Consider the following 27,304-nt stretch of genomic DNA (forward strand, 5'->3'; position numbering starts at 1 on the left):
TAAGGGGTCCCCACTCCTTCAGGGTACCCCGGCCAGGGGTAACTAGTTGGGGTTTTAATGCCACGGCCGCAGGGACAGGTATAAAAGTGTCCCCCGGCTGTGGCATTATCTCCCCAGCTAGTGGAGCCCGGTGCTGGTACAAAAAATACGGGGGACCCCTACGCTTTTTGTCCACCATATTTTTTGCACCAGGACCGGACGCAGAGCCCGGTGCTGGTTCTAAAAATACGGGGGATCCCCTGTCCGTTTTTCCCCCGTATTTTACAACCAGGACCGGCTCAAAGAGCCCGAGGCTGGTTATGCTTTGGAAGGGGGACCCCACGCAATTTTTTTAGGGTTTTTAACCGATTTTTGTGCCGTCCTAAAAGTTGAATCCAGGACGCACTTATCCGTCAATTGGTCCGTTTTTCGACAGCGGGACTGTCGAATCCGTTTTTTATTGAATATGTCGAATTCCGGCACCCGCTGGCCGGAATTCGGCGGTCGAACTGTGTCGAATTTAAAAACGGGCGAAAAAATGCCGCAATTCGCCCGGAATTGCATATACCCCCATGCGGCTTTTCGACAAAAGTATATTCAATTGAAGAATGTCGATTCGACAACAGTGCTTTTCGACAGTAATTTCGTCAATTTCATTCCGCCTCACTTTGCTGGCGGAATCTAATAAAAAAAAATTAAAACATGATTTTTTGGGTGTTTTTTTTATTGCTAATAGCATATCTATTTATATTAGAAGGGATTAGGCACTTGGTTTGTCTATTAGGATACACAACTGTTATTTATATATTTTGTAAAAAAATTTTTTTTTTTTAACTGACTAAAATAGAGAGAGCATGGTTTTCAGTGGGAAGGGGTGGGAATGGGTTAAAATCCAGAAAAAAAAATGCGTGGGATCCCCCCTCCTAAGCATAACCAGCCTCGGGCTCTTTGAGCCGGTCCTGGTTGTAAAAATACGGGGGAAAAATTGACTGGGGATCCCCCGTATTTTTAGAACCAGCACCGGGCTCAGCGTCCGGTCCTGGTGCAAAAAATACGGGGGACAAAAGACGTAGGGGTCCCCCGTATTTTTAACACCAGCACCAGGCTCCACTAGTCAGAGAGATAATGCCACAGCCAGGGGGACACTTTTATATCGGTCCCTGCGGCCCTGGCATTAAATCACTAACTAGTCACCCCTGGCCGGGGTACCCTGGAGGAGTGGGGACCCCTTAAATCAAGGGGTCCCCCCACTCCAGCCACCCAAGGGCCAGGGGTGAAGCCCGAAGCTGTCCCCCCCATCCAAGGGCTGCGGATGGGGGGCTGATAGCCTTGTGTAAAATAAAAGAATATTGTTTTTTGCAGAAGAACTACAAGTCCCAGCAAGCCTCCCCCGCAAGCTGGCACTTGGAGAACCACAAGTACCAGCATCCGGGGGGGAAACGGGCCCGCTGGTACCTGTAGTTCTTCTGCAAAAAAAATACCCAAATAAAAACAGGACACGCACACCGTGAAAGTAAAACTTTATTACACACATGCCGACACACACATACTTACCTATGTTCACACGCCGACTCTGGCCACGTCTCCAAGTAGAATCCGGGGTACCTGAAAATAAAATTATACTCACCTAAATCTAGTGTGTCCTGTTCTTTTTTTTTTTGTAATCCACGTATAACCTCACCGCTGACCGCAAAGTTCCCACCATTGAAGATAATGGAGAGGCTGTGTGATGCGCTGTATGACAGCTCAGACGCGCATAGCCAATCAGGAGAGTGCCACGACGTGGCGCTCCCTGATTGGCTGAAGGGACCCTCTGTGACAGGAGTCACGGGGGGGGTCTCAGCATTCGGGGAAAGGGGTCCCATGTGTAAACATGGGACCCCTTTCAGTGCGTGGTCCGGGTAAATGCGGTTTGTTTTTTTGCCAAGTACGTGGATTACAAAAAAAAGAACAGGACACACTGGATTTAGGGGAGTATAATTTTATTTTCAGGTACCCCGGATTCTTCTTGGAGACGTGGCCAGAGTCGGCGTGTGAACATAGGTAAGTATGTGTGTGTCAGCATGTGTGTAATAAAGTTTTACTTTTACGGTGTGCATGTCCTGTTTTTATTTGGGTATTTTTTTTGCAGAATAACTACAGGTACCAGCGGGCCCATTTCCCCCCGCATGCTGGTACTTGTGGTTCTCTAAGTACCAGCTTGCGGGGGAGGCTTGCTGGGACTTGTAGTTCTTCTGCAAAAAACAATATTCTTTTATTTTACACAAGGCTACCGTTGCGCCCGCCCCCCCCCCCCCCCCCCCCCCCCCCCCCCCACCAGTATTCTCGCAGCCCGGATCCCAGGGTCGGTATGCTGACCTCCGGGATCCCGACCGCCAGCATTTCAGCCTCAATACACTGAGAGAGCTCATGCCAGACTACCTGGAGCAGTGAGCAGCTATATACCAGTATACCTTGCCCCCCTCCTCCCTGTACAGAGTTGCCAGATATCACCGTTGCAATTTGCTAATCGCAAAGAGCAAGGTCAGAATTGTCAGGTTGGGAATATGCTTGTGGATAGCTGGTGCCTCATCCCAGGTACAAAATACTCTTTGAAAAGGACCTTTCTTCCAGAATAACTGTATTTGTGTACCATTTCATATACTGTATATACTGTACATCTGATGCGAAAGTAAGTCTGGTTTGAAACAATAATTATAATTTAAAAACTTTTATATAATCTATTAATGATATATGTATTTTTTTTGAACTTGAGCGAGCAAGAAAACCTGACCTGATTAAGCATAATGAGTTATCATTTTGAATTCACCAAGCACTAAATATAAATGATCACCTATGAAAACCTTGACCTAAGTATAATGCAGACCAGTGTTATAGAATGGACTGGGACAAGATTCAGGGCATTTCAGTGTAAGGCTATAGTAACTCACTGCAAGTGTAGCACAGGGACATGATAAAGTCGTTTTCTTCTCACTATTCGAGGAGTTTTAACTTTCACAACATCAATGAAAAAGATATGTCCGCTGCTACTTCCAATAGCTGCATAGTTGGATGACGGGCAACACGCCATGCACGTTGCCTGAAGGAAAGAAACACAACACAATATACCATGTGACCTGACCTGTCCAAAAGGTTGATTATGACACAAGAACAGGAAGTTACAGCAGAATAACAACCCAATTACAGAGTTTAGATATATAAAATAAAATACAGAAATACCTGTGTATCGATACACAAAGTGCTGATGTTTGCTCCGTCCTCCAGTGACCACAGCTGCACTCTTCCTGACCTTCCCACACTCTTTAATTAGAAAAAAGGCAGTTACATCTAACAGCTACAGTATAAATAAAGTTGAGTTTAGAAGTAAAGTCAGCTTCTTCTAACCCATTCAATATCTTTATTCCAGTTTTCCCTCTCTAGACAGGGCTGCAACTAGGGGGGGGGGGGGGGGGCACACGCTGAGCCACAGTGGTGGATTTACAGCTAAGCAACACAAGTAGACCTCTGCAGACCCACATCCTGACCACCCTAGCACACAGGGCTCTATACATACCCGCTGCGTGTGTCCTCCCAGTGGTGTGCACCTCTTCCTCCAGCTTCCCCTCTGCTCACCATGTGTTCCCTGCTCACACTGCCCTGCACTACACTGCCCTTTAACACAGCTGTGGCGGCCGCCTGCAAGCAGTGTACTCTAGTGCGCTTTCATGTCCTGCTCTGGTGCCCTTAACTGTGAGTGTTATTAACCTGTTAGCGCCAAATTACTGCCTTGCCCCGGGTGACAAACAGCATAGTTTCGGCCCTGCCCTAGGGTTCATATTATCAGATTTTGCTACCTCACAAACCCGACTAATAGCTACTGTGAACATTTAACAAGTTACACAAACAGCACATTTTCAAATATATACAGTATACTGTATATAAATACTAAATGCTGCCTGGAGCAGTGAAACGCGTTAGGTTGAGACCTATGTGGACCTTCGCCAACCAGCACCATCACCACGCCACTCTTTACAGTCAGGACCCTGCATTTGCCCACCTCCGTGAACCAGGACTCCCATTGGCATTGCTAACTGCCTAATACATCTGGAGGAGAACCTATTTTATGGAACACGGAGTTCCAAGTGAACTATGAACCAGGACCCCAACAACTGTTGCCGTACGGACTTGCATCTCACGGGAGCCTTATTAAACGGAACACAGACTCGGTAACCACATCCAATTGGATGAACTATAACACCTTTGGTCCGTAAATATGACTGTATATATGTTGGTTTCAAATATGATGATGGATGCTTAATATACTAGCTGGTGGCAATATCACAAGCTTTCAGTCCACTTGAAGTCATTAGCGAGATATTTTACATCTTAGATTGCATGTTTTTTAATTGTATAAGTCTTTCTTAATCTATTATTAAATATTCACTTATTTAGATCTTACTGTGTCAATAGCGCTGTATACTCCTTTCTAATTTGTATGTTTTTAAAGGGTTTGACTACCCCTTATTGATTCAGCTGCTAGGAAAAGCACACTCATCACAGCGCCTGTATATATACTTGATATATATAATTTTTCATTAAAAATATAATATTTGGGAAATTCAGTTAGCCCCAATCATTTACCATGTGTGAAAAAGGGTGGTATTTACTATTATCACCATTTATATAGTGCACACATATTCCGCAGCGTTTTACAGAGAATATTTGGCCATTCACATCAATCCCTGTCCCAGTGGAGCTTACAATCTATACCCTACCACATGTACACACACACACACACACACACACACACACACACACACACACACACACACACACACTTTCATGCTAGGGTTAATTTTGCTGGGAGCCAATTAACATACCAATATATTTTTGGACTTCGGGAGTAAACAAATGCAAGCATGGGGAGAATATACAAACTCCACACCGTTAGGGCCATGGTCGGAATTGAACCCATGACCTCAGTGAGGCAGTAATGCGAACTATTACACCATCCATACTACCTATTCGATTACAGCCCCTTTTTCTAGCCCGGTAAATTAACTGTTAGTGGGCGTTAACCCATAGAATCCAAGATAAGTTACAGGACATACATACATACATACATAGTAACATACATGAGGTTGAATAGAGGCAAAATGCCCATTGTGTTCAACCTGTATTCTGTATTAAGTTGAGTTGATTATAATATACCTGCTGAAGTAATGTTTTATGACTAGTTAACAAATATAAGTCATGTTACACCCGGATTAACAACGTCAATATTTTAAATGCTATAACCTTGCATATCATTTTCAATCAGAAATTTATCCAATCCATTTTTAAATGCATTTGCAGAGTCTGCCATTACCACCTTCTCTGGCAGGGAATTCCAAATCCTTATTGCCCTAACAGTGAAGAACACTTTCCTACGTTGCGTATGGAATTTTCTCTTCTCCAGTCTCAGCGAGTGCCCACGTGTCCTAAACAGAGTTCTTTTAATAAATAATTCCTCTGATAACTCTTTGTAGTGCCCCTTTACATATTTGAAGATATTAATAATGTCTCCTCTTAGACGCCTCTTTTCCAGAGAATACATATTCATCTTAGTAAGCCTTTCCTCGTAATCCAGTCCCTCTAGCACTTTAATCAATTTAGTAGCTCGCCTTTGAACCCTTTTGAGTTCACTGATATCTTTTTTATACAGTGGTGCCCAAAATTGAACACAATATTCCAGGTGCGGACGTACCAATGATTTGTACAGCGGCAGGATTACATCCTCGTCCCTTGTCTCAATTCCCTGTTTTATGCACGCTAGAACCTTACTTGCCTTTTTTACTGCGCTTTGACATTGTATACGGTTATTACGTTTATTATCAATAAGTACCCCCAAATCTTTTTACAATACTGTTACCCCTAGACTTTCCCCGTTTAATATGCAAGATGCAAGTTTGTTTTTAGTCCCGAAATGCATAACTTTGCATTTTTCTATATTGAACCTCATTCTCCATTTAGACGCCCAGGTTTCAAGTTTAGATAAATCATTCTGCAGAGACTCCACATCTATTTCCGAATTAATTACCCTATATTTATGTGATGTTAACATGGTTATAGCAACCAAAAACAGAAAAAAATCCCTGTTACCTGCAGCCTGCCTTCGGGGCTAACTGGATAGCTCTGTAACTATAGTTAGCCCATAGTAAATTACTGTGGCTTATGACTTCCTACTGATCATGAAATGGCTAAACAACCTTACAATGCACCATGAACTAGCATGCACAAAATGCATAATACCTGAAGTATAAAGATATATTACATATTATTCCCAGGGGAATGTGTGCATTGCATTGTTGGCATTTGGCAGAGGAAAAGATTGCCACTTACCAAACACTGATTGTTTCCATTTGCCACAATATCAGCAGCGATTATGTCCTCATTATATGAATTTAATAGTTTAAATGGGTCTCCAGACTGTTTATGTGGGTATATATATACACAACCCTAAAATAATAATAAAAACAGTTACTGATAGTGAAATGTAAGATTTGCTGTAACATTACATTACATATTAATTGAGCAGTTATATGTTTATATTAAAAATATGCAAGACACGTATGTGCATGCAAGTTTTTATTGATGTTATATAATATTTACATTTATACCTTTTGGCTACCAATTTTAATATTAGAACTCACTATTTTAAACTGTACTAATGAATTTTGTCCTGTAATAATTTGTGCTAAATGTTAGAGAAGAGCGGGTTCGGTTCCTCGGAATCCGAACCCCCCCGAACTTCAGCCTTTTTACACGGGTCCGAGGCAGACTCGGATCTTCCCGCATTGCTCGGCTAACCCGAGCGCGCCCAAACGTCATCATCCCGCTGTCGGATTCTCGCGAGGCTCGTATTCTATCGCGAGACTCGGATTCTATATAAGGAGCCGCGCGTCGCCGCCATTTTCACACGTGCATTGAGATTGATAGGGAGAGGACGTGGCTGGCGTCCTCTCCGTTTATAGTTACTGTTAGTACTAGTTAGTTGATCTGATTGCTGCTTAGCTTATTGTGGGGAGGATTGGGGAGAGCTGTTAGGAGGAGTACAGTCAGTGCAGAGTTTTGCTAGTTTTTTTTAATCCGTTCTCTGCCTGAAAAAAACGCTCCATACCATATCTGTGCTCAGCCTCAGTGTGCTGCATGATATATCTATGTATATCTGACTGTGCTGAGTGCTCACTGCTCACACAGCTGAATTGTGGGGGAGACTGGGGTGCAGTTATAGCAGGAGTACAGTGCACACTTTTGCTGCCAGTGTGACTGACCAGTGACCACCAGTATATTGTCTGCCTGAAAAAGTTAAACACTCCTGTGGTGTTTTTTTATTTATTCTATAAACGCATTCTGCTGACAGTGTCCAGCAGGTCCGTCATTATATTATATATACCTGCAGTAGTGATATATATATATTTTTTATATCATTATCATCTCTATACTAGCAGACGCAGTACGGTAGTCCACAGCTGTAGCTACCTCTGTGTCGTCAGTGCTCGTCCATAATTGTATACCTACCTGTGGTGGGTTTTTTTTTTCTATCTTCTTCATACTAGTAGTTTAGGAGTCTGCTGACAGTGTCCAGCAGGTCCGTCATTATATTATATATACCTGCAGTAGAGATATATATATATTTTTTATATCATTATCATCTCTATACTAGCAGACGCAGTACGGTAGTCCACGGCTGTAGCTACCTCTGTGTCGTCAGTGCTCGTCCATAATTGTATACCTACCTGTGGTGGGTTTTTTTTTTCTATCTTCTTCATACTAGTAGTTTAGGAGTCTGCTGACAGTGTCCAGCAGGTCCGTCATTATATTATATATACCTGCAGTAGTGATATATATATATATATTTATATCATTATCATCTCTATACTAGCAGACGCAGTACGGTAGTCCACGGCTGTAGCTACCTCTGTGTCATCAGTGCTCGTCCATAATTGTATACCTACCTGTAGTGGGTTTTTTTTTTCTATCTTCTTCATACTAGTAGTTTAGGAGTCTGCTGACAGTGTCCAGCAGGTCCGTCATTATATTATATATACCTGCAGTAGTGATATATATATATTTTTTATATCATTATCATCTCTATACTAGCAGACGCAGTACGGTAGTCCACGGCTGTAGCTACCTCTGTGTCGTCAGTGCTCGTCCATAATTGTATACCTACCTGTGGTGGGTTTTTTTTTCTATCTTCTTCATACTAGTAGTTTAGGAGTCTGCTGACAGTGTCCAGCAGGTCCGTCATTATATTATATATACCTGCAGTAGTGATATATATATATTTTTTATATCATTATCATCTCTATACTAGCAGACGCAGTACGGTAGTCCACGGCTGTAGCTACCTCTGTGTCGTCAGTCACTCGTCATCCATAAGTATACTAGTATCCATCCATCTCCATTGTTTACCTGAGGTGCCTTTTAGTTGTGCCTATTAAAATATGGAGAACAAAAATGTTGAGGTTCCAAAAATAGGGAAAGATCAAGATCCACTTCCACCTCGTGCTGAAGCTGCTGCCACTAGTCATGGCCGAGACGATGAAATTCCATCAACGTCGTCTGCCAAGGCCGATGCCCAATGTCATAGTACAGAGCATGTAAAATCCAAAACACAAAATATCAGTAAAAAAAGGACTCAAAAATCTAAAATAAAATCGTCGGAGGAGAAGCATAAACTTGCCAATATGCCATTTACCACACGGAGTGGCAAGGAACGGCTGAGGCCCTGGCCTATGTTCATGGCTAGTGGTTCAGCTTCACATGAGGATGGAAGCACTCAGCCTCTCGCTAGAAAAATGAAAAGACTTAAGCTGGCAAAAGCACAGCAAAGAACTGTGCGTTCTTCGAAATCACAAATCCACAAGGAGAGTCCAATTGTGTCGGTTGCGATGCCTGACCTTCCCAACACTGGACGTGAAGAGCATGCGCCTTCCACCATTTGCACGCCCCCCTGCAAGTGCTGGAAGGAGCACCCGCAGTCCAGTTCCTGATAGTCAGATTGAAGATGTCAGTGTTGAAGTACACCAGGATGAGGAGGATATGGGTGTTGCTGGCGCTGGGGAGGAAATTGACCAGGAGGATTCTGATGGTGAGGTGGTTTGTTTAAGTCAGGCACCCGGGGAGACACCTGTTGTCCGTGGCAGGAATATGGCCATTGACATGCCTGGTGAAAATACCAAAAAAATCAGCTCTTCGGTGTGGAAGTATTTCAACAGAAATGCGGACAACATTTGTCAAGCCGTGTGTTGCCTTTGTCAAGCTGTAATAAGTAGTGGTAAGGACGTTAACCACCTCGGAACATCCTCCCTTATACGTCACCTGCAGCGCATTCATCATAAGTCAGTGACAAGTTCAAAAACTTTGGGCGATAGCGGAAGCAGTCCACTGACCAGTAAATCCCTTCCTCTTGTAACCAAGCTCACGCAAACCACCCCACCAACTCCCTCAGTGTCAATTTCCTCCTTCCCCAGGAATGCCAATAGTCCTGCAGGCCATGACACTGGCAATTCTGACGAGTCCTCTCCTGCCTGGGATTCCTCCGATGCATCCTTGCGTGTAACGCCTACTGCTGCTGGCGCTGCTGTTGTTGCTGCTGGGAGTCGATGGTCATCCCAGAGGGGAAGTCGTAAGACCACTTTTACTACTTCCACCAAGCAATTGACTGTCCAACAGTCCTTTGCGAGGAAGATGAAATATCACAGCAGTCATCCTGCTGCAAAGCGGATAACTGAGGCCTTGGCATCCTGGGCAGTGAGAAACGTGGTTCCGGTATCCATCATTACTGCAGAGCCAACTATAGACTTGTTTGAGGTACTGTGTCCCCGGTACCAAATACCATCTAGGTTCCATTTCTCTAGGCAGGCGATACCGAAAATGTACACAGACCTCAGAAAAAGACTCACCAGTGTCCTAAAAAATGCAGTTGTACCCAATGTCCACTTAACCACGGACATGTGGACAAGTGGAGCAGGGCAGACTCAGGACTATATGACTGTGACAGCCCACTGGGTAGATGTATTGACTCCCGCCGCAAGAACAGCAGCGGCGGCACCAGTAGCAGCATCTCGCAAACGCCAACTCTTTCCTAGGCAGGCTACGCTTTGTATCACCACTTTCCAGAATACGCACACAGCTAAAAACCTCTTACGGCAACTGAGGAAGATCATCGCAGAATGGCTTACCCCAATTGGACTCTCCTGTGGATTTGTGGCATCGGACAACGCCAGCAATATTGTGTGTGCATTAAATATGGGCAAATTCCAGCACGTCCCATGTTTTGCACATACCTTGAATTTGGTGGTGCAGAATTATTTAAAAAACGAGAGGGGCGTGCAAGAGATGCTGTCGGTGGCCAGAAGAATTGCGGGACACTTTCGGCGTACAGGCACCACGTACAGAAGACTGGAGCAACACCAAAAACGCCTGAACCTGCCCTGCCATCATCTGAAGCAAGAAGTGGTAATGAGGTGGAATTCAACCCTCTATATGCTTCAGAGGTTGGAGGAGCAGCAAAAGGCCATTCAAGCCTATACAACTGAGCACGATAAAGGAGGTGGAATGCACCTGTCTCAAGCGCAGTGGAGAATGATTTCAACGTTGTGCAAGGTTCTGCAACCTTTTGAACTTGCCACACGTGAAGTCAGTTCAGACACTGCCAGCCTGAGTCAGGTCATTCCCCTCATCAGGCTTTTGCAGAAGAAGCAGGAGACATTGAAGGAGGAGCTAACACTGAGCGTGTGGATGGAGCCCTTAATTCGCTTAACAAGGATTCACGGGTGGTCAATCTGTTGAAATCAGAGCACTACATTTTGGCCACCGTGCTCGATCCTGGATTTAAAATCTACGTTGTATCTCTCTTTCCGGCAGACACAAGTCTGCAGGGGTTCAAAGAACTGCTGGTGAGAAAATTGTCAAGTCAAGCGGAACGCGACCTGTCAACATCTCCTCCTTCACATTCTCCCGCAACTGGGGGTGCGAGGAAAAGGCTCAGAATTCCGAGCCCACCCGCTGGCGGTGATGCAGGGCAGTCTGGAGCGACTGCTGATGCTGACATCTGGTCCGGACTGAAGGACCTGACAACGATTACGGACATGTCGTCTACTGTCACTGCATATGATTCTCTCACCATTGAAAGAATGGTGGAGGATTATATGAGTGACCGCATCCAAGTAGGCACGTCACACAGTCCGTACGTATACTGGCAGGAAAAAGAGGCAAACTGGCTTTATTCTACCTAAGTTGCCCTCCCACAAGTGTGTACTCCGAAAGAGTGTTTAGTGCCGCCGCTCACCTTGTCAGCAATCGGCGTACGAGGTTACTTCCAGAAAATGTGGAGAAGATGATGTTCATTAAAATGAATTATAATCAATTCCTCCATGGAGACATTCACCAGCAGCAATTGCCTCCACAAAGTACACAGGGAGCTGTGATGGTGGATTCCAGTGGGGACGAATTGATAATCTGTGAGGAGGGGGATGTACACGGTGATGAATCGGAGGATGATGATGATGAGGTGTACATCTTGCCTCTGTAGAGCCAGTTTGTGCAAGGAGAGATTAATTGCTTCTTTTTTGGTGGGGGTCCAAACCAACCCGTCATTTCAGTCACAGTCGTGTGGCAGACCCTGTCACTGAAATGATGGGTTGGTTAAAGTGTGCATGTCCTGTTTATACAACATAAGGGTGGGTGGGAGGGCCCAAGGACAATTCCATCTTGCACCTCTTTTTTCTTTCATTTTTCTTTGCGTCATGTGCTGTTTGGGGAGTGTTTTTTGGAAGGGCCATCCTGCGTGACACTGCAGTGCCACTCCTAGATGGGCCAGGTGTTTGTGTCGGCCACTAGGGTCGCTTAGCTTACTCACACAGCTACCTCATTGCGCCTCTTTTTTTCTTTGCGTCATGTGCTGTTTGGGGAGTGTTTTTTGGAAGGGCCATCCTGCGTGACACTGCAGTGCCACTCCTAGATTGGCCAGGTGTTTGTGTCGGCCACTAGGGTCGCTGAGCTTAGTCACGCAGCTACCTCATTGCGCCTCTTTTTTTCTTTGCGTCATGTGCTGTTTGGGGAGTGTTTTTTGGAAGGGCCGTCCTGCGTGACACTGCAGTGCCACTCCTAGATTGGCCAGGTGTTTGTGTCGGCCACTAGGGTCGCTGAGCTTAGTCACGCAGCTACCTCATTGCGCCTCTTTTTTTCTTTGCGTCATGTGCTGTTTGGGGAGTGTTTTTTGGAAGGGCCGTCCTGCGTGACACTGCAGTGCCACTCCTAGATGGGCCAGGTGTTGAGCTTAGTCATCCAGCGACCTCGGTGCAAATTTTAGGACTAAAAATAATATTGTGAGGTGTGAGGTGTTCAGAATAGACTGAAAATGAGTGGAAATTATGGTTATTGAGGTTAATAATACTTTGGGATCAAAATGACCCCCAAATTCTATGATTTAAGCTGTTTTTTAGGGTTTTTTGAAAAAAACACCCGAATCCAAAACACACCCGAATCCGACAAAAAAAATTCGGTGAGGTTTTGCCAAAACGCGTTCGAACCCAAAACACGGCCACGGAACCGAACCCAAAACCAAAACACAAAACCCGAAAAATTTCCGGTGCACATCTCTACTAAATGTACTTCATGACAAAAGATGCATTTCCCATCATTATAATAATAAGGAGGCGGTCCAATTGTAAATCAGTGTGAATCACGGTAACTGAAGCTAGTACATTAAACATATGATGCATACCTTGTTTGTTGCAATGGAAAGCATCTTGTAATCTGGAGAAAAACTGATGCTCTCAATAGGTTCCTTTGCATTCCAGCATTCTTCAAGTTTAATCTCTGAGCCCTTTATTGAGCATGATCGTAAGATTCCATCCTGGGTGCAGAAAATACCAATTGCAAATGACAGCACTGAATGGAAAAATCTAGCTTTCTTTAATACAGGAATCACGGTCACACAAAGAAATACAATCAGTGGATCTGCCATACTTACATTGGTATCTTGAAACAAGAGAATATTTGTAATTACTTTTTCATTTCAATACAGAAAGCATCAGTGGCAAGTTTCTTTTTATACAAGTAGAAAGCATGCAGAATAAGCTATATATTAGGGGCTATCCTATTAGGCGCAATCCTTTTTCACCAGATAAAAATGTGCGATGTTTGACCAATAGTCCTTATCGCGTTATCCAATTCTAAGCTATTTTTAACAGTCGAAAAAGGACCCGTGATCTTGCAATAACACACGATGGAATCCGGGGTAAGTTCCCGATCACGTGTTATCACAGCTCCGAAAGCTGCTTATAGCATTTATGCTTCGGATGCCTAAGGCACCCAAAGCATAATCCCTGATAAATGCCGGTTTATGGGGTAATTGGATAGCCCCTGGCTACCAGAAATGGTCTATGTGATGTCACTGGACACTATTACATTTAAGAGGCATTAGCCTACATATTGGCCCTCATTCCGAGTTGTTCGCTCGCTTGCTGCTTTTAGCAGCATTGCACATGCTAGGCCGCCGCGCTCTGGGAGTGTATCTTAGCTTAGCAGAATTGCGAACGAAAGATTAGCAGAATTGCGAATAAATAATTCTTAGCACTTTCTGAGTAGTTCGAGGCTTACTCCTACACTGCGATCAGCTCAGCCCGTTTCGTTCCTGGTTTGACGTCACAAACACGCCCTGCGTTCGGCCAGCCACTCCCCCGTTTCTCCAGACACTCCCGCGTTTTTACCTGACACGCCTGTGTTTTTTAGCAAACGCTGGGAAAACGCTGAGTTGCCGCCCAGAAACGCCCCTTTCCTGTCAATCATTTACCGAACACCAGTGCGACTGAAAAGCGCCACAGACGCTACAGCAAAACATCTAAGTTTTGTGTAAAATAACTAAGCGCATGCGCTCTGCGTACCTTGCGCATGCACAGTTAGCGACTAATCGCAGTATAGCGAAAATTGGCAACGAGCTAACAACTCCGAATGACCCCCATTGCCTCAAGTCATAATGGATACACCCAGTCTGAGTCTGACATTTCTGAGGCTGCTTTCCATGCGTATGAAAGTACAAGACTATATACTGTTTTAGCATTCACTGATACAACATCACTTGCCCCATGATAGCTGCGAGAGATCAGTTAGAAACAGGTGTTCCATCCCCGTACGCATAAATCAGAATTGCACAGAGGTCTTCATACAGTACATGCCTATTACACCAATGACACTTCCATCATAAACAGCCGCACCATGCTTCTTAATACTCGCCGCCCAAAAATACCTACTTTATATTAGTCTCTGTTCACACAAGGGGGGTCATTCCGAGTTGTTCGCTCGCAAGCAGCTTTTAGCAGCATTGCACACGCTAAGCCGCCGCCTACTGGGAGTGAATCTTAGCTTATCAAAATTGCGAACGAAAGATTAGCAGAATTGCGAATAGACACTTCTTAGCAGTTTCTGAGTAGCTCCAGACTTACTCGGCATCTGCGATCAGTTCAGTCAGTTTCGTTCCTGGTTTGACGTCACAAACACACCCAGCGTTCGCCCAGACACTCCTCCGTTTCTCCAGCCACTCCCGCGTTTTTCCCAGAAACGGTAGCATTTTTTCACACACTCCCATAAAACGGCCAGTTTCCGCCCAGAAACACCCACTTCCTGTCAATCACATTACGATCACCAGAACGAAGAAAAAACCTCGTAATGCCGTGAGTAAAATACCTAACTGCATAGCAAATTTACTTGGCGCAGTCGCACTGCGGACATTGCGCATGCGCATTAGCGACTAATCGCTCCGTTGCGAGAAAAAAATAACAAGCGAACAACTCGGAATGACCCCCAAGATGCAGCACGCACCTGCTTGCAACTTTGGACGCATCATCCGGCGCATGTGCATAGTTGCATACCATGTTTTGTGATTCTGTCAGCTTGCAATCAGGAGGCGTCTGTTTTCACAGATGTCAGACTCAGAATCAGGCCCATTGTGTGTAGGTAAAAGATTTCATTTAAGTTTATAATTTAACAAGCAAACGTAAATGTTTTCCGTTTCCTGCATGAAAGTGCCAGCAAGTGACTTCTTTACACAAAGATGCAGCAGTTTAGTTGATGCAGTATAAACTGTGTAATGTCAGAATCATCGCAAACACAAATAACTGAGTAAACTGACATGAAATCCAGCACAGTAACCATAAAATATCACATCTAACAAATAAGCTCTTACACTTCCAGCAATGTAGAGTCCATCTCTATAAAGTGCCATAGTGTGTATGCTTCCTTCACATAGTGCGGCTCCAGGTGACTGTTCTGGAGAATAAAAGTGTTTCTATTAGTGAACAGGGTGTAAAATGAAACATTTCAGTTGTGTAAATAAAACAATGCAACACTGGTGTTTTAAACTTAGTGAAATGTATGGATAAGAATCTACTTAGTATAGTTATAGTAACATAGATTCTAACTAGCGGTGGACTAAGGGGTCTATTCAGAGATGGACGCAGTGTTGAAAAATTTGCAAACGGACGCTTTTCGTCCATCTGCGCATGTGCCGCGGCCACATTGCACGTGTTTTCATTATGCAATCGCATCCCGGAAGGAAGCGATCGTATTATGATTGACAGGTGGCGGGCATTTGGGGGCGGCGACGTGGCGTTGGGGTTAAGGGGAGCAGGAAACGCAGGCATGTCATGGCCGTTTCCGGGGTGGACCGGTAACGTCGTCTGTGTTTCCTACGATCGAAAACATGGCGGGGGTGCTCCTGCCTATGCAGCCAGGCTGCGTAGGCAGGGGTCAACCTCTAATTCTGGATTCTGCAATGCAGGGAGACGCTATACATGCTTGTCCTGTGCTGGACAGCCCACAGTATGCGATTTCATCCTTAGCGCAAAAACTACTAAGGACTCTGAAGAACCCTCTAAATCCAGAATTCCATTCCTGTCCTGTTTTTCCAATAACCCTTTCACACCAAAATCCCGGGTCCAACCTGGGTTTTTGAACACATTTTCAATCCGTGTCACAGCTGCTCAGATTCCTTTCACATTGCACCTTGGACCCGGTTATTCCCTGGTCGTCCCTGTTCACACTGCACCTTTTGTCACAGCCGTCTCTCTACTCTGCAAGGTCACTCCCTTGTGGTGGACTTCGAGATAAACAGCCAATCAACATCTTTAAAACATAACCTGGGTCAAATAACCCAGGTTGCTCCTTTCACACTGCGGCTAATCCAGGCCAGTCCTTTATTCGACTCTGGTCAAGAACAGGGTTGAAGACCCGACTTGGACAAACTACCCTTTCCCACCAAGCCAGGACCAGGTCAGAGGATCTATGTGAAAGGTATATTAGTGGAAGGATCTCAAACAATCCACTATTGATTAGATACTGTACTACATTAGACTGTAATCTGTCATGAGCAGGGACCTCTTTCCTTGTGACGTCTTGTCTGTTCCCACCTCATCCACCTATGCATCCTTGCCTCTTGCATGTTCTTTACCTTTGTATTATGCACTGTATTATGCTTCCTGTATGCCCAGCACTGTGACTGTAGGTTCTCTGTGTCTACGCCCCCAATGAAGATTTTTGTGGTACCCTGAGATTAAGTAATAATTATAATAAATGTAAGAAACATCTGTATCTACATATGGACATATGTGTACCAAGGTACGAGTATATTACACAGACATCCCGCCTCCTTGGTTCTGGACTCCAGCTGTTGGGAAGTACTGCCCGTTGTAGCGTTCAGTGAAGATCTGTGTCATTTTATATAGATAAATTCAAATTCAGGTATTGCTAAATGCTAAGGATTCATAAAACCCCTATGAGTTAATGGAATGGAAGCCAGGATGGTAGGCAGAGGTGGAACTACCATTGGTGCTGCAGGTGCATTGCACCTGGGCCCCTGAGGACTAAGGGGCCCACTACTGCCCAGATCACCAATGAGTTATCACCTGACTTTTGAGCAATGTCGGATAATTGGCCCAGTGCAGACAGCAGGGTGGGCCCCACTGTCTCTCTCTGTCAGCCTCTCCCTGTCACCCACTGCCTCTCCCTGTCACTTCTTGTCACCCTCTGCATCCCCTTAACTTCCATTGTCACCCCCTGCCTCTCTATGTTAATCTCGGGCTCCCCTTTCCTTACGCTGTCACCCCCTGCCTCTCCCTGTCACCCATTGCCATGTGGCATATTATGAACTTGGGTGGGGATGGAGGAGGGGGGCCCAAATCATATTTTTGCACCTGGGCCCACCACTCGCATGTTCCGCCACTGATGGTGGAGATCCCTAGACTTGCTAAGTTTTCTGCACACTGATCACCAGACAATAATACATTGGGGGTAATTGTGACCCGACCGCACTCTGCAGTTTATCGCAGCGGTGCGATCGGGTCAGCACTGCGCATGCGCCGGTGCCGCAGTGCGCCGGAGCATGTCAGACGGCCGAAGGCTGTCGGGCCGCTACGATGGCCTCTGCCTGATTGACAGGCAGAGGCGGTCACTGGGCGGGGGGGGGGGCAGAACGGCGGCGTTTGCTGGACCGAACGGGGGGCGGGCCAGGGAGCGATGAGTAGCTCCTGGCCCCAGCACGCTAAAGCTGCACTGGTCGGGAGCTGCTCTTTCAGTGCTGTGCGATGCCTTTGCACTTCTGCAGGGGGGGGGGGGGGCGGCACTGACTTCGGGGGGGGGGGGGGGTTAGCCCTGTGCTGGGTGTCCACCTGCATGTCAGTGTGAATGATCGTAGCTGTGCTAAATTTAGCACAGCTACGATCATCTCGGAATGACCCCCATTGTACAGTATAGGGAAACAGAGCTGGAAAAGATGACTCCCCTGTTTCAAATATGGGGAGTTTCTAGGTTCCGTAACGGGAGAGACAGGTGACATTCAGCTAGATTTTTATATTTTTCCCTCATTCTTACAAGAAAGCCTTAAGATTATATAGGCTAAAAGGAGATTTATGGCAGACTTACCATTGTTTAAAGTCTTTCTGCGAGGTACCCTGGGTTCCACAGGGAATACATCCAGGCACCAAAAGGTTAAAGCTATAGCTGTCCCAAGATGCATTGGAACCTCCTTATAACCCCGCCTCCAGGCACTGTGAGCTCAGTTTCATAAACCAGTCCAATGCAGGAGCAGGTAAAAGAAAAGGCAGATGTTAATCACATAGAACCACATTCTCACGACAGGAGAAGGGACCAGCGGCTAATGCCAAACAAACCCATAGAAGCTAGGTGCGTCAGGGCGGGCGCCCTGTGGAACCCAGTGTACCTCGCAGAAAGAGATTTAACAATGGTAAGTCTACCATAAATCTCCTTTTCTGCAGCGGGGTATACTGTGTTCCACAGGGAATACATTAGGTATGTCCCAAAGCAGTTCCTCAAGGGAGGGGACACCCCTTAGCGGGTATAAGAACCCAGCGTCCAAAGGAAGCATCCTGGGAGGCGGACGTATCAAAGGCATAGAACCTAATGAACGTGTTCACTAAGGACCACGTAGCCGCCTTGCACAAATGTTCAGTGGACGCGCCACGGCGGGTCACCCAAGAGGGTACAACAGACCGAGTAGAATGGGCTTTAATAGCAGCAGGAGCTGGAGGTCCAGCCTGTGCATAAGCTTGTGCAATCACAATTCTAATCCATCTGGCCAAGGTTTGCTTAGTCGCAGGCCAAGTACGTTTGTGAAAACCGAAAAGTACAAAAAGGGAATTTGACCTCCTGATAGAGGCAGTCCTCTCCACGTATATACGGAGAGCCCGTACCGCATCCAAAGACCACTCTTTGTAGGACAAACCAGAAGAGCTGAAGGCTGGAACCACAATCTCTTGGTTAAGGTGAAAAGATAACACCACCTTAGGCAAATAACGAGGGCGAGTTCTAAGAATTGCCTGGTCACGGTGAAATATCAGAAACAGTGGACGACAGGACAAAGCGCCTAGGTCTGACACCCTCCTAGCAGAGGCAATAGCCAGTAGGAACAGGACCTTGACCGTGAGCCATTTAAGGTACACTAACTCAAGAGGTTCAACTGGAGACTCGTGCAGGGCATTCAGAACAACAGACAGATCCCATGGAGCCACAGGAGGGACATAGGGAGGCTGAATCTGTCAAACACCCTGAGTGAAAGTATGAACGTGAGGAATAGACGCAATATTTCTCTGAAACCACATCAACAAGGCAGGGATATGAACATTGAGGAAGGCCAGACGAACTCCTAAGTCCAGGCCTTGTTGCAGAAAAGCCAGAAGTCTGGAAGTACTGAATTCATAAGCCTCGTAATTCTTAGCAGCACACCAGATGAAGTAAGAATTCCAGACCCTATAATAAATCCACGCAGATGCCGGTTTGTGGGCCTTCAGCATAGTTTGGATGACCACCTTGGAGAATCCTTTTTGCCCTCAGGAGCAAAGCTTCAAGAGCCACGCCATTCAAGCCAGTCTGGCCAGGTCTGGATAGACACAAGGGCCCTGAACAAGGAGGTCTGGGCATTGAGGAAGTAGAAGAGGACTCTCTATCAATAGACCCTGCAGTTCTGAAAACCAATGCCGTCTGGGCCATGCTGGAGTGACTAGAAGTAGTATGCCTCCTACTTGTTTGAACTTTCGTAGTACCCTGGGCAGGAGTGACACTGGAGGGAACATGTAGGGCAGCCGAAAGTTCCATGGAATTGCAAGTGTGTCCACGAACGCTGCTTGAGGATCCCTGGTCCTTGATCCGAAGACCTGAACTTTGTGATTGTGTCGAGACACCATTAGGTCTACATCTGGTAGGCCCCACTTGTTCACTAGGAGTTGAAATACTTCCTGATGAAGACTCTACTCTCCGGCGTGCACGTCCTGACGACTGAGGAAATCACCTTCCCAGTTGAGGACTCCTGGAATGAACACTGACGATATTACCGGCAGAAGACGTTCCGCCCAACGAAGGATTTTTGACACTTCCATCATTGTCATGCGGCTTCGAGTGCCGCCTTGATGGTTTATGTATGCCACCGTGGTGGCGTTGTCTGACCGTACTTGAACAGGCCTGTTCTATATCAGAGGCAGGGCGAGAGACAAAGCATTGAACACTGCCCCGCAATTCCAGAATGCTTATCGGGAGGAGTGACTCCTTCATGGTCCACCGACCCTGGAAAGAGTGTTGCTCCAACACCACGCCCAAACCCCTCAGACTGGCGTCTGTAGTCAGCAGGACCCAGTTGGGGATCCAGAAGAGACGGCCCTGCTCAACTGCTGGTCCTGTAGCCACCAGGTCAGTGACAGACGAACCTACGGAGTCAAAGAGATCATGTGAGACCTGATCCAATGAGGTAGGTCATCCCACTTGGAAAGGATTAACCTCTGTAGAGGACGGGAATGAAATTGAGTGTACTCTACCATGTCAAAAGCAGACACCATGAGGCCTATTACTTGCATCGCCGAGTGTATCAACAGTCTTGGGCGAGAAAGGAAGTCTTCTTAAGTTTCAGGACCTTCTCTGGAGACAGAAACAGCCGTTGACTGTGTGTGTCCGGTAGTGCCCCCAGGTGCACCATGCTCTGAGCAGGGACCAGTGAGGACTTCTTCCACTTGATGAGCTACCCGTGGGCTTGTAGGAAGTTTACCGTCAGTTGTAGATGACTGAGGAGAACATTGTGGGAGTTTGCTAGAATCAGCAAATTGTCCAGATACGGCAGGAACCTGACTCCTTGGCGACGGAGCATAACCTTGGTGAAGATCCGAGGGACCGCGACCAGTCCAAACGGCAGAGCCTGGAATTGATAGTGAAGGTTGCCAATAGCAAACCACTGATATAGCTGATGCGATATGGCAATAGGCATATGCAGGTAAGCATCTTGTATATCCAGGGATACCATATAGCCTCTGGGGTTCCATGGCTAGTACTATTGAGCGCAGTGTTTCCATACGGAACTTGGACACTCTTACAAACTTGTTCAGTGATTTGAGGTTGAGAATAGACCAGAAATACCCATCAGGTTTTGGTACTAGAAACAGGGTCGAGTAGCATCCTCTGCCACTCTGGGACAGAGGTACCGGCACTACCACTCCTGTATCCAGGAGGGAACGCACAACCATCTGTAGAGCTTGCGCTTTTAACGGATCCGAAGGGATAACTGGAGTGCAGAACTGGCGAGGGGGACGTCTCTTGAAATAGACTGCATACCCTTGAGAGACAACTTCTCGCACCCATGCGTGTGAAGTGGTCATTAACCAGGCCTGGAAGAATCGTAGAAATCGGCCCCCCACCCTGGAATCCCCCAGGGGGAGGCCTGTCCCGTCATGCAGCAGGCTTGTCATGAGAAGCAGGCTGACGAGCAGCCCAGGATAGTTAGGCCTTGGGCTTAGTGGGTGTTGGGAGCACAAGACAATCTCGGGTATGCCTGACCATCGCTTTCCCTTAAGGCCGAGAGCAGGGAAAAGTGGTACCTTATGCGTTCTGTGCAGAAAGAGTAGCATTTGGGAGAAAGGCAGTCACAGTAGCCGCCGATTCAGACCCAATTTTTAATTAGGTCTTCCCCAAATAAGATGTTCCCAGTAAAGGGGAATACCTCCACGGATTTTTGGAGTCCAGATCCACCTTCCATGACATCAACCACAGAATACGGTGGGACAGGACAGACATATTCAATGCCTTGGCAGCCAACCCACCCGCCTCAGGGGGCGCCTCCTGGTGTAGAGAAAGGTGGCGGTGATATTGTGAGACAGGGAATGTCTGACATTGTCAGATATATCCTCGGGCAGCTCTTCCTCTAATGCCTGATCCAGTCATCAATCTATTTTGCAGCCCCAAGAGTACGCAATCTTGGTCGATGTACAACACCCTTGACGGAGTAATAGACGTCAGGCATCACTCCACACGCTTATCTGTCGGTTCCTACAGTGAGAAAATAGTGGTGGGAGGCAGAATGGACGACACCCGATGGGTGACACGAGTTCACTAGCAGTGAATTACCTACTTGTTATATAACTCTGCAGGGGGAGGATATTGAGCTAATACCCGTTGTAGACAGGGGGAATATCTTCCCTGGATTAGACCAGGGGTCTTGTCTGATGTACACTTAATGGTCAGATTGTGGTAACAGCGTTTTAATTACCCTCTGACGTGTGAACATATCAGTTTGCTTAACCACAGTAGGGGAATCCTCTTATCATCAGTGATTTGTCGGATTTGTTTCCCAGTAACCACAAGGGTAGTGGTATCATTTAGCAATGAAAAATCCTTGTCAAAACACCTAGTATATAGACTGACAGGACAGCATGATCCCCCTCTCTTCAGATAAAATATCTGAGAGATAATTGGATAGGGAGGAGGAAGCAGCACGCTCAGATGACCCAGAGACACAAGAGTGACCTGGAATAGGGTTTTGCCTGACCAAGAAATGAATCATACGCAACAACCCGTGAGGCAAAATTTTCCCGCCCAAAGCGGAGTAACCATCGGAGCTTCAGTGGTCCCATAGGGGGCATAAAGCTTTTAACTAGAGTACCCAGTAGGTTTGAGAACGCAGCCCAGGTTGGCCCCAGATCGATTACAGGAGCTGCAGACTGACTGGGAGATGTATGAGACACAGTACACAGACCATCACACAAAACGTCCCCCTCAGGTAAATCCGTTGCGCATGCTCTGCAGGATGCAGGAGCATCCCCAGATTTGCTGCCCTACATGTTAAACATTATACACAAATGCAACAGAGAGCGGTTTAGTACGATGAAGCCAGACAGAGTACAATACCTGCGAATAAAGCCGTTAGCATGTGACTGAGTACCCAGTACAAAACACCTGCAAATAAATCTGGTATTATGTGACTGAGTATACAGTAGAATACACATAATGGGTAAATACTGTGATGCACTATATATTGACCCAGACGCACCTAGTCCCCTAGGGTACAGTATACAGTGATAGATATATCTGGAATACACCACAGTGAAATCACATAGCAGATACAGGCACACATAGTCACATTTGCAATGCAGATAATTATTTTCATGACAATAAAATTGCAATGGATTATTATATGAACACATATAAATACATATATATAACAATGCGCGGTCTGAGACCGATGTATATATCAGAATACTCTACAATATATTCTGGCACAGGTACATTTGTTCTTAACTTATTGACATGTACAATACTTAAGTGTTTGTAAAACTACGGCGCTGATGTACAGGCGGGTTTACAAAGGAGACCTTGTCCTGCAGTCCCAGAAAACAGTTGCATCTATTTTAGAAAATGGCGCCCAGCGTCTCAGTCAGGGAGTGAGGGAGAGTGTGAGGCAGCTCCAGGGCGGGAACACCAGCAGTAGATGGTGCCCTGGGCCGGTGGATGGGCTACAGGTCAAGCGCCGGCTCCCCTATGCTGGACTTTACTACCTGGTACTGTGGAGTCTTATTAAAAGTGGACAGTAGTATATCCGACCTGTACTCCTATGCCCTGGTGGATATAGTGGGGTCCCTGCTCGGTCACAGTGTCCATGCTAGTGTCGCAGTCTGTCTCCCTAGACTGCGATCGGAACGCGATTTAATGGTGGGTCCCACCTGGGGGACCCTCTTACCTCCTCCCCGTAGTAGCCACGCGAACAAGGAGAGCGTCTGCGACTATGTGCCTAAGGCGGAGTGTCTCCGCCGCAAGTACCAGGGAACTGAGCCAGCGGGAGTATGCAACGCCGCTTGGGAGGTGATGGAGCTGCAGTGCTGAAGTGTCACCATGACATACAGCACTGACAGCCCAGTTTTGAAGACATTTTCTGTCAGAAAAAGCTTTTTCAGGGCTGCCCAGTGCAGCCCACCTGTTAAGTGACCTGCTTCTGCAGACACCAACTGAAAACTGAGCTCACAATGCCTGGAGGCGGGGTTATAGAGGAGGCCCCAATGCATCTTGGCTAAAGCTTTAATTTTTTGGTGCCCGGATCAAGATCCATATCTACCCCCTAATGTATTCCCTGTGGAACACAGTATACCCTGCTGCAGAAATAAAATATGAATGATAACAGAGCAGTTCACTGATGTATATTGGAAATCCAATGCCATCCACTGCAAAGAGAATGTTCTACACATTAATCAGAAGAATTAACCCATATATGACATATTTTACCGTTTGTTGGTTGCTCTGTTAGCTGTAGCGCAGTAACTTTCTGTGTCTCAGGGTTAATGGATAAAAGATGTCCTCCTTTACAGCCCACATACAAGTCAGATGATGAACTCCAGCAATGAATATTGGGTTTAAAAACAGGTTTTCTTTGTGCTTTTGGCTTAAATGGAAAAAAAATAATCAATATATTAAATTTACCACATTATACATTTAAAGAAACACGCATGGACTAAACTGAGGTTTACTTTATTTGAAAAGTAGCACAAGTGTAAATCAATTGTAATACTATACACAAACAGCACAAGATTTACATTATTCCTTTTAAATAAATAATTGAATTAGTTTATTTACCAACATTTATTGCTATAATGGCAGCATTTTACATTGCGCTTTGCAATTGGGAACATGGCAATAAAACAAGACTGGGGGCCTTATGTAGTAACCATGAAATGCAGACAGGGGTGCGTTTCCAGGGAGTTGGCCTGTGTTTCTAAAGCAGCATTAATATAAAAAGCAAAAACAGGTTTGTAAACTTAAAATCTATAGGGAAATAGAATTCAATACATGAAGTTCAGTACAAATTGCATACTGATCCAGCCAGATTGCAAGAGCAAAGTGTTTAGTGGGCTGTATGATCCAGCCTTACAGCAATATTGGCTGCAATTTGGTACATGGGAGGTAATTAGGTAGAACAGGTGTGTTGGTATTGGGAGACCGGCTTTTGGAATCCCGGAGGTCACCATACCAACCCCGGGATCCTGGTCTGCAGAATTCCGGCGGGAGGGGAGCGCAATTAAGCCCCTTGCGGGCTCGATGCGCTCATCACGCAGCGGGCTCAGTGTCTCGATACCCTCGCCACAAGTTCTATTCCCACTCTATGGGTGTTGTGGACACCCACGAGTCGGAATAGTCCCTGTTAGTCGGCATACCGACTGTCGGGCTGTCCAGCGCTGTGGATTCTGACGTCGGTATAGTGACTAGGGTAAGTGGATGGCTCTGGAATTTGATGAGCTTGTTAGAAGATTTACATTTATCAGGGAACAGTTGGAGGCTTGGGACTGACAGGAGCAGCAGAGAAGAACATTTTGTAAGAAAATCAGTCTAACTGCTGCATTCAAAAAGATTATAGGCACTAGCGTATCTATAATGGGTGCAAGGTGTGCGGTTGACATGGCTGGCTACACAGCGTCAAAAATCACAAAAAAAATGGCAGGTGCAGCTATTTTCCGGTGATTCGCGCATGCGCAATAGAGATGTCCCCGGGAACGCAGCATAGGCGCCATGTTCCAGGTGACCTGCACATGCACAGTAGAGTCTACTGCACTGCCAGAGAGGAGAGGGCCTAATCAGAAACTGCACACAGGCCCCTCCTCTCTTAAAGCACCTGTGGTTATAGGGTTGAACCTCTGCTATGGGGAAGACAAGTAAGGAAGCTATTGCAATAGTCAACACATGAGATTAGTGCTTGAATAAAAGTTTTCGTGGTGTCTTGTGTGAGAAATGGCCATATTCTGAAAACATTTCTTAGATATGAGTAACATGATATGGAAACAGATTGAATTGGGGGAACAGAGGACAGACCCAAGTCGATGATGACAAATAAGCAGTGGGCTTGAGGTGTAAGGTTGGTCATCAGAGGTAGAGATGTCATGTAGGTAACTCATGTTGACTGACTTTGTTATTAGCTCTATATTTTATAAGTTCCATGAACGATATCGCCTAGTGTTTTCCCTACCTTCCTGGGCGGCCGATATAGTGTGTACACACAGGGGGTAATTCCGAGTTGATCGCAGCAGGAACTTTGTTAGCAGTTGGGCAAAACCATGTGCACTGCAGGGGGGGGCAGATATAACATGTGCAGAGAGAGTTAGATTTGGGTGGGGTGTGTTCAATCTGCAATCTAAATTGCAGTGTAAAAATAAAGCAGCAAGTATTTACCCGGCACAGAAACAAAATAACCCACCCAAATCTAACTCTCTCTGCAAATGTTATATCTGCCCCCCCTGCAGTGCACATGGTTTTGCCCAACTGCTAAAAAATTTCCTGCTGCGATAAACTTGGAATTACCCCCACTGTACGATATTACTAACGATATGGTTTGGTGACATCACACTGCCGCCAGCTCGTACATGCAGGATAAGTCCAAATTGAGCTGTATGTACAGGCGACAGGAGGGACCCGATAATGACCCACGGGAGCACGCATTGTTCATCGTTTGTAACGTACACACTGGGCGGTATTGCAAACAATACCGCTCGAAAGGTATTGTTTCAAATATCGCCTAGTGTGTACTCATCTTTAGACAGTGTCTTGAAGACCTAGGGAATGCAGAATTTGTATGAGGAAAAAGTTGTCAAAAGTGCCAAATGCAGTAGAGGTCCAAGATATTTTGAAGTTTTTAATAGCCTTTTGATTTAGAAGTGATCAAATTAAAGACCACCTTAGGCAATGCAGTCTCAACGGAGTGTAGGGAAGAAAAGCCTGAATGAAGATCAAGTAAGTTATATAAGGAAAGAAAGCATATAAGGTTAGCAAGTCTTTTATGGATCATCGAGGGGCAAGGGGGCTGAGAGATTGTAATTTGAGAGAGAATTTGTATCAATTTGTAATTTTTTTTCAGAATAGGAGTAATCAATGTATGCTTTAGTAATGATGGAAAGATAGCAGAACAGAGAGAGAGAGAGAGAGAGAGAGAGAGAGAGAGAGAGAGAGAGAGAGAGAGAGAGAGAGAGAGAGATTACATATTTTAACAAAGGATGGGATACAGACAAGAAATAGATATCCACTGATTTGTAGGGAACAGGATAAAGATGAGAGTGTCATATGCCGGACCGGTAAAGCCAGTTTCTGCACCAGGCGCTGTCAGATCATGGTACTACATCACTCACCTAGACTGTAGGGGCATATTCTCAGCCATGAAACTAATAAAGTCTGTTTGTTTGTTTTTTCATTTGGAGCAGGGACCGCTGGGACATGGACACCTCCAACTTACGGTGTGTACACACGGTGAGATATTTTCTTACGATTTTGACTATATAGTCAAAATCGTAAGAAAAGTTAGTGCAGATCGCAAGGTGAAAGTCACCTTGCGATCCCGATTCGATGCTGATGCGCGGCCCCGAGCGGTCGGCATCGTAAGAATAGATAGACTGTGCAGGCAAGTCAATTTTGACTATCTCTGTAGAAGAGATCGTCAAAATTGACACTTAGCCAAAATCGCACATAGTCAGTATAGCAAGCACATAATGAGTGTGCT

The 27,304-nt window shown here is 45.8% G+C and overlaps 1 protein-coding gene across 2 annotated transcripts in view; it reads right to left on the bottom strand.

The window, feature by feature from the left end:
- The window catches only part of CFAP43 (cilia and flagella associated protein 43), a 265,732-nt gene that overhangs the window by 182,104 nt on the left and 56,324 nt on the right, over window positions 1-27,304 (bottom strand). For both annotated transcript variants that reach the window (XM_063927999.1, XM_063927998.1), the window contains 6 exons: window positions 24,052-24,208; window positions 15,194-15,276; window positions 12,734-12,865; window positions 6,340-6,456; window positions 3,199-3,279; window positions 2,910-3,058 (listed from right to left, as the gene is read on the bottom strand). In XM_063927999.1, the coding sequence (XP_063784069.1) occupies window positions 2,910-3,058; window positions 3,199-3,279; window positions 6,340-6,456; window positions 12,734-12,865; window positions 15,194-15,276; window positions 24,052-24,208 (719 nt within the window). The remainder of the gene's footprint in view (window positions 1-2,909; window positions 3,059-3,198; window positions 3,280-6,339; window positions 6,457-12,733; window positions 12,866-15,193; window positions 15,277-24,051; window positions 24,209-27,304) is intronic.

The sequence above is a fragment of the Pseudophryne corroboree genome, chromosome 6 (assembly GCF_028390025.1).
Source record: "Pseudophryne corroboree isolate aPseCor3 chromosome 6, aPseCor3.hap2, whole genome shotgun sequence".
In the NCBI taxonomy this organism is placed as follows: Eukaryota; Metazoa; Chordata; class Amphibia; order Anura; family Myobatrachidae; genus Pseudophryne; species Pseudophryne corroboree.